At 40.1% G+C, this 11,406-nt stretch overlaps 1 protein-coding gene across 1 annotated transcript; it reads left to right on the forward strand.

The window, feature by feature from the left end:
- Window positions 1-5,526: 5,526 nt before the first annotated feature.
- AHSP (alpha hemoglobin stabilizing protein) lies at window positions 5,527-6,471 on the forward strand. The gene is made up of 3 exons (XM_040464609.1): window positions 5,527-5,632; window positions 5,802-5,880; window positions 6,103-6,471. Exons 2-3 carry the CDS (start codon window positions 5,806-5,808, stop codon window positions 6,304-6,306), a joined length of 279 nt encoding a protein of 92 aa, XP_040320543.1. The 5' UTR covers window positions 5,527-5,632; window positions 5,802-5,805; the 3' UTR covers window positions 6,307-6,471.
- The last annotated feature ends 4,935 nt before the right edge of the window (window positions 6,472-11,406 follow it).

Raw genomic sequence — 11,406 nt, forward strand, 5'->3', positions numbered from 1 at the left:
CGTATGGTATTTGTCTTTCTCTGACTGATTTATTTTGCTTAGCCTAATCCTCTCTAGCTCCATTCGTGTCATTGCAGATGGCAAAATTTCATTCTTTTTAATGGTTGAGTAATATTCCAGTGTGTGTGTGTGTGTGTGTGTGTGTGTGTGTGTGTGTGTGTAATATCTTCTTTATCCATTCATCAGTCAATGGACACTTGGGCTGTTTCCACAGTGTGGCTGTTATAAACTACTATATATATTGCTGCTATAAACATTGGGGTGCACGCATCCCTTTGAATTAGTATTTTTGTATTCTTTGGGTAAATACCTAGTAGTGCAATTGCTGGATCATAGGGTAGTTCTATTTTTAACTTTTTGAGGAACCTCCACACTGACAAATGTGTAATATTTTAAGTGTTAGCCTCTGTGAGTGCACTGAACTCTGAAGCCAACTGCTATGAGTGAATTCCCTCAGAGGGCCTTAGTTTGAGTCTAGGTTCTGTAACTTAGTATCTATGAGATCTTGGGCAAGTTTCTTAACTCACTGTTTTTCAGTTTCTTCATCTGTAAAATGGGAATACTACTAATAAGACAATAGGGTTGGGATGAATATCAAATGCGTTATATATGTACAGCTTTTCAAACTACGTTTGGCACACAGAATATGCTATTTACGTGTTGACCATTATTTGGAGTTAATGTCAAGTATTCAAATGTAGGGCTTTTTCCTCCATATGAGGCAGTTCAAATGGCCCTCATGATTAGCATCACCATATAATTCATTATCCAAATCAGAATTTTTGAGAGTGTCATTAAAGGAGGCACTATTAATAATTGCATTTATTAATTGGGAAAACAGACTGGAGTTGTTCTGGGCAAATTGCTATATAGTATCACAGTAATTATGGGCCCCTCAGCTTTACTGACCACTATTGTCCACATTAACCTCCCCCTGCTCAGATACCATGGCAGCCCTTATTTAACTGTAGCACTTATTTAACTCTCAGCATGTGCTTTTTGGAGCCAGTTTGTGTTTGCATTTGTTAGGTATCTATGTCTTGTCTTTCCAAATGGACTGTAAGTGTCTGAAGACAAGGACTCATCATACACTTCTTTGAGAAGTGTCCAGATCAGTGACTTAACAAAGAGATGAGTGATTGTTCCCCTTTTCCTACCCCATGAAACCTCTTGGCAGCCTGCATTCAACAGTATACCAAACACTGAGCAGAATATTACAAACTGCTTATCTCCTTGACTTTACCCTCATTGATCCCCACACTTCCACTGCTGCCTCCTTACAGTCCACTGTCCACGAAGTTTAAAGTTCCTCTGCTTAAAACCTCTTAGTGACTTCCAATTACTTTTATGGAAGAAACACTCTCCTTCAAATCTTTCAGTGGTTTTTCTTCACACTTGGAAATAAAAACACAAACTTCTTGTCTTGACCCACAAAGCTCCGTAGATTGGGTCCTGCCCTATTTCTCAAATGTTTTCCTTATAATTAATTCATCCTCTATTCATGCCACTAGAACATAAACTCCAGGAGGACAGGAACTTTGTCTTTGGCACTGAATATATATCCAGTGCCTGGCACAAGGTGGGTGGGTGCCAAATACCAAATAGTAGAATGAATAAATTTATTCTCTCAGTAGCCCTTGTAAAGTAGTTATTATTTTATTCCTTCTTCACAAACAAGGAAACTAAGATATATGTGGAGTGACTTCACTGAGGTTACAGAGCTGAAAAGTGACAAAATCATTCATTTATTCATTTAACAAATATTTAGTGAGCAGCTGCTACTCTTCTAGGCACTGAGGCAGGACTCATATTTGAGGCTAATGATTTTAGAAATACACCATCTTTTTAATTTTGTATTTTTTGTAAGAATTAAAAAAATAATAGAAGGATGCATTCTTTCTGTGAAATAATTCAAACAATAATATAAATAGATAAGATCAAGTTCTCCCTCGACATTTATCTCTTTTCCCATTTCCCAACAAATATTAGTCAATCCCCAGAAGTAAACATTGTGTACTATTCTACACAAACAACGCGCGAATGCGCGCGTTTGTGTAGAATAGTACACAATGTTTACCACACACACACACACACACACACACACAGAAATATATAGTTTTACATTTAATCCTTACTCCCATACTCCCATACTTGCAGCCTGGGGTAGCCTGCTCTAATTATGATTCATTTAACATTATAATAGAGATCTTTTCATATCAGCACATATATATCGACTTCATTTATTTTAATAGCTGCATGTCATTCCATACTATGAATGTGCCATAATTTCTTTAATAATTCCTCATAGTAATGGGCATTTGGGTTTGTCTACCTTTTCATTATTGCAAATAATTTCATTCTTTTCTTTAAAATAGAGTTCAAGGCAGAATCATTGGGTTGAATCGTATGTGTATTTTAACTGAAACAAGTTTTGTCAAGTCATCCCTTTAAAAAGCTTTACCAATTTATATTCCTACTAACAGTGCATGAAAATGCTTGTCATAATCAATTTATATATATTTCTATTGTCCAAAAAATTTCCCTTGGGCAGCTTTGCATTTTAATCTCCACTCTTGTGTTCTTTTTTTAATTAAAAAAATATATTTAAGTTTATTTATTTATTTTGAGAGAGAGAGACAGAGAGAGAGAGAGAGTGAGCAGGAAAGGGGAAAAGAGAGGGGAACAGAGGCTCTGAAGCAGGCTCTGTGCTCACAGCAGAGAGTCCAATGTGGGGTTCAAACTCACAAACCGCAAGACAAGACCATGACCTGAGCTGAATGAAGTTGGACACTTAAGCAATTGAGCCACCCAGGTGCCCCTCTACTCTTGTGTTCTGATCTGCTTTTTTCACTATAGATCATTTTTACCCTTTCGAGAATTTCATAGATATGGAATTATACTGTATATAATCTTTTATGTCTGGCTTCTTTAGCTCAGCAGAATTATTCTCAGATTCATCCATTTGTCATGAGTACCATTAATTTGTTACTTTTCATTGCTGAGTAGTATTTAATTGTGTGAATATACCACAATTTGTATATCTATTCAGTGGTTATTGGACTTTTGGGTTGTTTCCTTTTTTTTTTTTTTTCATGAATAAAGCTGCTGTGAACATTTGCATTTGCATGTAAGTGTTTTTATAGACATGTATGTTCATTTCTCATGAACTCCACCTAGGAGTGAAATTGCTGGGTCATGTGGTAAGTGTATGTTGAACTTTATAAGAAATTGCCAAATTGTTTTCCAAAGTGGTTGTAACATTTATACTCCCACTAGCAATGTATGACAATTCTAGTCATCCCATATCCTCACCAACACTTAATCTGGCTTTTAAATTTTTAGTCATTGTAGTGGGCATGCAGTGGTATCACTTTGTAGCACTAATTTGTATTTCCCTGCTGAGTAATAATGTTGAATGTCCTTTCATATGCTTATTGGCTATTTGTGTATCTTCTTTGTGAAATATCTGTTCTAGTCTTTTGGCAACTTAAAAAACCAGACTGTTTCATTATCAAACTATAAGAGTTTGTCATAAATTCTGTAAACGTGTTCCTAGCCAGGTTGTATTGCAATCATTTCCCTCAGTGGTAACAAATATTTTTTTACCCTAGATAAATGAAAACATGTTCACACAAAAATCCGTATAAAAATATTTATAGCAGCTCTATTCATACTTGCCCCAAATGCAAATAATCCATATGTCCTTCAGTGGGTAAATGAATAAACAAACTATAGTGCATCCATGTGATGCATACCCAGCAATGAGAAGGAACAACTTATTGCTACTTGCAACAATTTGCCTGAATGCTAAAGGCATTATTCTGGGTGAAAGAAGCCACACTCAAAGGTTACATACTGTGGAATTCCATTATAAGTCATCCTCACAAACACCAAATTGTTGGGATGGAGAACAGATCGGTGGTTGGCAAGGTTTAGGGAGGGGAGTGGGGGTGACTACAAAGGGGTAGCATGAAGGAGCTTTATGTGGTGATGGAAATGTTCTGTGTCCTGATTGTGAGAGTATGAATCTATGTAATAAAAGTCATAAATTGTACACCAAAGGGAAATCAATTTTGCTGTCTGTTAATTAAGAACATACTATAAACAAAAAAGTAAATCAGCAAAGCCTTTATGAATATATATGTACCTATAAATGTTGGTTTTTGAATGAAGAAAGATGTGACAGGAAATAAATACATCTTTAATGCTGGTTACTTTGTTGGGGGGAGGAAACAAAACTACCAACTTTTTCAGTGTACATTTTTGTATTGTTTCAAAATACTTCAATTAGCATGTGCTGATTTTGAAATTTGAAAAACATCTACTGAAAATGGAAAACATTAGGAAAATATTTAAAAAGAAGAAAAGCATTTCTGCTTTGTTGAATACTTAATGATATGGTTGAGAACAAGACAGATGTGTCTCCATTCTTATGGAGCACGGCCCTGTAGAGTACAATTCCCCACATCTTATAGGTGGTTCATCTGCAAAATGTGACTACTATTAGTCCCTGTCTAATAGGATGTTTTATAAGGAGAAATACCTCAATACATGCTTGAAACCATTTCTGACACAAATGATTAATGTAGCTGCTATTAATATATCATCAATGAATTGGAGAATAATTACCATCACATTGTTGTGATGATTTAAAAGTATCTCATTATCCCCAAAATAGAAAAACACTAATTCAAAGGGATACATGCACCCCTATTTTTATAGCAGCATTATTTATAATTGCCAAATTATGGAAGCAGCCCAAGTGTCCATCAATAGATGGATGTGGCATATATATATATATATATATATATATATATACACACACACACATATATGTATATACCTATGTATATATATGTATATACCTATGTATATATAGTATATAAATATTAGAATCTTATTCAGCTATAGAAAAGAATACAATCTTCCCATTTGTGACAACATGGATGGAGCTTGAGAATATAAGTGGAACTAAGCAAAGTAAGTCAGGCAGAGAAAGACAAACACTGCATGATTTTGCTTATAAGAGGAATTTAAGAAACAAAACAAACAAGCAAGGAAGAGAGAGAGAGACAGAGAGAGAGGGGGGGGCAGAGAGAAAAGTTACCAGAGGGGAAGTGGATGGGGACATGGGTAAAATGGATGATAGGGATTAAGGAATGCATTTGTCATGATGAGCACAGGGTGATGTATGGAATTGTTGAATCACTGTATCATAGGTCTGAAACCAAAATAACACTGTATGTTAACTATACTGGAATTAAAATAAAATGAAAAAAAGGTGTCTGTCATGTTAACAGGGAGTCAATTAATATTAGTTTTGTTGGCCTAAATTTTAATTTTGGAGCATGGATACCAAGATGTGGGGCAGATGACAAGGACCTGTCCTCGTTTGGTTTTCTAGGTCTCCTCACTTATCTGCTGTTCTTGGCCTTGCTATCTTTTAACTTCAGGGAAACCTCTCCCCACCTTCCCATCTCCTGATTGACCTATCACCCTCCTTCAGAACCTAGATGCAGGGCGTTTCCCTCTTAGGCTGACACTTGACTCCTTGTCTACATTTAGCTCAGAGAGGGACATACATATCCTGGAAAGTGTGGGTGAGACGTACATAGCACTGTTGGACCTGAAGGTGAGCCAACCTGGGACAAATGTGATCTCAGAGCAGGGCAGACTTGAAAAGTGTTGGAGAAGTGGTCCTGCAAGGCACCAGATATCTTTAAGGGGGATGAGAGAATTCGGGGAAATACCCAGGAATGAGGAAAAAGCATACTTAAATTCAGTCTCTTTCTCTAACCCAGGCAGATGGCCCTTCTTCAAGCCAATAAGGATCTCATTTCCAAAGGAATGAAGGAATTTAATATTCTGTTGGATCAGCAGGTAAGCCCAGGTACTGTTTCAAAAGAACAGGCCTGACTCTTTGTGGGTGGGTGTGGGCAGACAAAGGAGGATAATTTGGAGCTGGGAGAGTAATGGTGCAGTTAATGGGAACAGTTAGAAACAGGGGATGCAATTCAGAGACAGGAAGATGTCAGAGTTTGTGAGTTATTCCTGAATTGCACTGCTGAACACATTCTCCCTTGCCACCCCCTCATCCTGCAGGTCTTTCCTAATCCTTCTATCCCTGAAGAAGCCATGGTGACTATAGTGGATGACTGGGTGAACTTCTACATCAACTATTACAGGACACAGGTGGTGGGGGAGCAGCAAGAGCAGGAAAGGGCTCTACAGGAACTTTGGCAAGAGCTAAATACTCTGTCTGCCCCTTTCCTGGCCAAATATAGGGCCTTCCTGAAGTCCTTGTGAACATCTGAATCACCCACTGCCTTCTCTCTAGCCTGGAAACCCAGGCCTACATCCATAAGAAGCCCTTAAATCCTTCCTCTGTGTTCTTCAAGTGCTCAGGCTCTGGCATTTCATGGTGTTACCCTACCCTGACACTTTAATAAAGACTAAGTTGGTTTGCTGGTCTTCCTGGCTATTCTGTTCTTTTTCAGTTGTCCGTCCCTGATTTGTGTAAGCAGTTGGTTCCTTTTCCTTTAGCTCTGCTTTCTAGATATGATCCTGGATACTTAATTCCTTAGAGCAGAGGATAGTAGCCTTAAGTAACCACTGGGTAGTACTAAAATAGCCTGAAGAAAGGCCAGGCAGGCAGAGACTAAAGAAAAAGTTGCAGGGGGAAAGGGTCGTCAAAAAAAAAAAAAAAAGAAAAGTAAAGAAAAAGCTCTCCAGAAATGTGGTCCTGTGGTCATTCTTGTTGAAAGACACATTGTTGGAAGACAATTTATTCATTTAAAAAATTGTTTTAAATATTTATTTTTGTGAGAGAGAGAGCATGAGCAGGGGGAGGGACAGAGAGAGAGGGAGACAGAATCCAAAGCAGGCTCCAGGCTCTGAGCTATCAGCACAGAGCCTGAAACAGGGCTCAAACTCACAAACAACAAGATCGTGACCTGAAGTGGGAAGCTTAACTAACTGAGCCACCCAGGTGCTCCATGACTTATTCATCTCAGGCTCAGTGGAATCAAGAGGCCACCCATCTCAATTTTCCAATTCCTTGCCCATAGCACCTTAGCTTGAAAAAGTTCTAGGATCTCATGACTCTAATACCACAGAATACCTCCCTGTAGTATTTAGAGTTCAAGGGGATCATGGGAAACATTCAACACATCCCCTATTTTTCAGATAGGAAAACCGTTGGCTCCATAATTCCTCAGACTCAAATCCCAGGATTGGGAAGCAGAGATCTTGCCTGCCTCTGCTGTGCCAACATTCTCCTGTCATTCCCCGGACTAGTCTCCTTTCTCTTCAGCCTTTAAACCCTATAAGCATCATCATTTTAGGGTTCTAGGGTGGAATCATGGCAGGGCCAGGTTCACTGGGTTTAAAAATCGAAATGAAAATGTTAGCAAGGAGTGTTCTGCAAAACTTTCAGTATCCAATAACCAGGAAAGTCTCTGATGGGCTCAACAGGAGTTATCCCAGGATGGAGGATGCAGGTGGGGGAGGGGCAGGAAGCACAGGCCTAAGGGGCAGGACACACCAATCAGAGGTGGACACGGGGGGTGGGGGGGCTGTTTTCTCTTCAGCCAGGAAGGTTTGGGGGTGAGATTGTTATCTCATTCCAGCCTTCAGCAAGTCTTAGCTTTGGTTCTATGCACTCAAACCTCTGGATTTTGGTTTTGGAGCCTTGGTAGTCTAGTTCAGGGTCCAAAGGGAAGGCACTCAGAACCCCCAGCCATCCTTCCAAACTTAGGGTGTGAGGATGTCAGGACTCATCAAGAGAGTGACAGCCTCCCGGGGAATCAGGCAGTGAATACTTTCAAGTGTGGATCGTGGCCCAGGTGGAGGCCACTGTCTTCCTACTGTGCCCCTCAGGAAATTTCAGCCCATTAATGGGAACCTAGGGCCTGCTCAGATGGGATTGTTGCATCCACACGACCCCTGAAACAGAATGCTATGGGCACCAGTGACAGTCACAACAAAGTTGATTGCAATGAGAGGCAAGGCCAACGGATCAGGACCAACACTCTTGAGCAGAGTGCGGTCTCGAACAGCCAGGGTACAGAGTTTTTATAGTGGACCACATCGTCTTATCATCACCTAGGAACAGAACAAAGGAATAGTTCCCAGATGGGGGTTGAAACAGTTTAGACATACCCTTGCCCCAATCCAATCAAACACAATCCATCCCTTGATTGATAGGATAAGACTGTTATCTCTTAACCTATAGGGTGAAAACAAAGCTGTTATTTCTTAAGGCTACAGGTTAGCCCTACACTACAATTTAACCCTTACAGGATAGTTGTTAATTGCCTCACCTTTGCAAAAAGACTTGCACTACTGTGCATAGGAGGAGGAGAGAGACTGAAAAGCCATATGAAAGAAAGACTAGATTTACTCTGTTGCTGTATGAAGCTGAAAAGAATGGTCAAAAGCTATTTTGGCTCAATTAATGAAGACAAACTTTCCATAAATTTGGAACTATCTAGCCTTGGGAGCGCCTAACCATTTCTCAAATGCTGAAAGGAAGATGACCAATTATCAGGTAAATTGTAGTGGGAAATTCAACATCTAAATTTTATTTCAATTATTCTGTAAACTATGAAATTTAGAAGTTGCAAAACATTTTTTTTAAGGACAGAAATCTATTAAAACTATACTGCATGTTCTTGCACTTCTATCACCCAGGCATCTGGCTATAAATCTACAAAGGAGTAAAACTTAGAATATTTTGATTTTTCAGAGGTATGAATTATCAGGATCTGATGGTCCCTAATAATACAATTGAAATTACTGGGCCAATTGTTGGAGAAATGAATAAAGTACTGCGCCAAAGATGGCTGATGGGACTAAAACCAGCTCTGGTCTCTAGCATAGAGACCCCTCTTGGGGGGGTGGGGGGAGGTTTCTTCTTGCCCTGTTTGCTGCCACGTGAAAATCCCCACAGATATGGAATCTGACAACTATAAATTACCCTTTCCACTTGCATTCGGGGCTCAGATCTTTGGAGAAACGGTCTCCTCTGAGCCCGCTGGTGTTAAATAAATAAGTCTCCAATCCTCCAAGATCTCTGAGTGCTGCTTGTTTTTTCCGCCACCGTTCCAGCCTGGTTCTGTAACACAATGAGTACTCCAAATCCATTACCATTCCTGCAGAAAAATAAAACCAAAATTAGCAGAAAGAATAATGTTTCTTTTGTTTTGATAGCAGTACCTGAATTAATGATAGAAGCAAGATTATAAACAAAAGAATGAAATATTACAGCAATAACCCCGCTCTGATCCTGACCCTAACATTGACCTTGATCCCAGTATGATAGGAAAGATAGGATAAAACAGGCAAAGAGGGAAAGATCAGGACTTGAGGTCCCTGGGTGGGGAAAAAACACATATTTTGGAACAATGCTGGGAGTGGCTGACCACAGCAAAGCCCCTAGGGCTTCAGGTTCCTCTTAAGAAAGTAATGGACACCACCTACTGTCCCTCAGGTTTCCCTTAGGAATTTCACAAAAGAGCTAACTAAAAATAAGTAGTAGACCATAAAATGTATGACCCATAAGGAACAGTATGGTCACAGACCACCTCTCATACAATAGAAACAAGCCAATCAAAAAGGAATTGATGGAGTCTTGGGATGATGGTGGGGTTCAGAGCTGATGGCCAAGAAAGAATTCTTGAAGACATCTTTGGTGCAAAAAGGTGATTTTATCAAAGCATGGGGATAGGACCCAGGGGCGGGAAGAGCTGCACTGGGGTTGTACAGAGTGACTGCTTATACACTGTGGAATTTTGGGGGATGTAAATTCAAGAGGAAGTTTCTTAAAGGGATTTCCATATGCTAAAGAGGATTTACAGATTACTGGAGACCTAGCTCTTGTCAGGGTAAGGTTGCTTTCCCCTCTAGCAAAGCATTATCATTAAGATAGTAGGGAGCTCCTGATTAGGCTATTGATGAGATACTTGTAAACTGATGGAGACTATCAGTTTAACCATTTGTTTTCTGTCCTTCCCTTTGTTCTTGGGCAGCCAGGAGTGCCTAGGGAATATCACACATATCCCACCCTGGGGTGGAGGGTTGTGCTAGCTTGTGCTTGGCCCTTAGCTTGCCTTTTTGTCCCTTATCGGAATGACTAGGCATTTAATTTTTTTTTTACATTTATTTATTTTTTTGAGAGACAAGAGAGACAGAGCACAAGTTGGGGAGGGGCAGAGAGAGGAGACACAGAATCCAAAGCAGGCCCCAGGCTTGAGCTGTCAGCACAGAGACTGACGCGGGGCTCGAACTCACAAATCGTGAGATCATGACCTGAGTCAAAGTCAGACGCTCAACCGACTGAGCCACCCAGGTGCCCCAGAATGACTAGGCATTTCGAGTTACCTAGCCAATAATGGTAGGACCTGAGAAGAAACAAGGAAGTAGGCAGTTAGGAGGCGGGTACCAAAACCTTATAAAACAAGGACCCTTGCTTATAGTCATAGTTATTCACCTTCAAATGCCCCCTCTCTGTAAAGAGAGCTTTCAAACTATTCTTACTTTCTCATACTCTAATAAGCTTTTGCCTGCTGCTTATTTTATTGTGTCCACCTCTTCATTCTTCAAAGCAGAAAGACAATGAACACCTGTATTGAGGTAAAAAAAAAAAAAATCCTGCAACACTTGGGCTGACTCTGAACTTTAACCTCACTTTTAATCTCACCTGGACCCATGGGCTGACTTTGAATTTTAACTTCGCATTTAACCTTACCCTGACCCTGATGAAGAGGGAGCATGGGGCAAGCTGAGGGCAAAGTGCAGGCTAACAGCACCCCCTCCTCCCACCCCCACCACTGTGGGACATGTATGATATTCCTTGGACACTCCTGGCAAAACCAGGAAAGAACAGAAAAAAAAAAAATGGTTAAACTGATAAGAGTCTCCACCAGTCTACCAGGAAAAGGCAATCCCATTATAGTCTAAAGTCCAGGAACTCCCTACTATCTTAATGTTAATGCTTTGCTAAAGGGGAAACCAACCTTAGCTTGACAATATCTAGACCTCCAGTAAGTCTTTAGCATGTGACAGTCTCTTTGGAGACTCTCTCTACCCCATCTGCATAAAATGGTCACCCCCCACACATACAGTGCAGCTCTTCCTGCCCCTGGGTCCTCTCCCTATGCTTTAATAAAATCACCTTTTTGCACCAAAGATGTCTTTAAGAATTATTTCTTGGCCATCAGCTCTGGACCCCACAAATCCCCCATTACCCCAAAACTTCATCACTGACACTTACCAAGCCCCACTTGACCTTGATCCTGACAATTACAGACACTCTTTTTTTTTTAATGTTTATTTTTGAGAGAGAGAGAGAGAGAGAAAGCAGAGTGTGAGCAGGGGTGGGGAGGGGGAGAGAGAGGGAGACACAGA

This window comes from Herpailurus yagouaroundi, unplaced genomic scaffold (genome assembly GCF_014898765.1).
Source record: "Herpailurus yagouaroundi ecotype Mexico unplaced genomic scaffold, PumYag 485, whole genome shotgun sequence".
NCBI classification, from domain to species: Eukaryota; Metazoa; Chordata; class Mammalia; order Carnivora; family Felidae; genus Herpailurus; species Herpailurus yagouaroundi.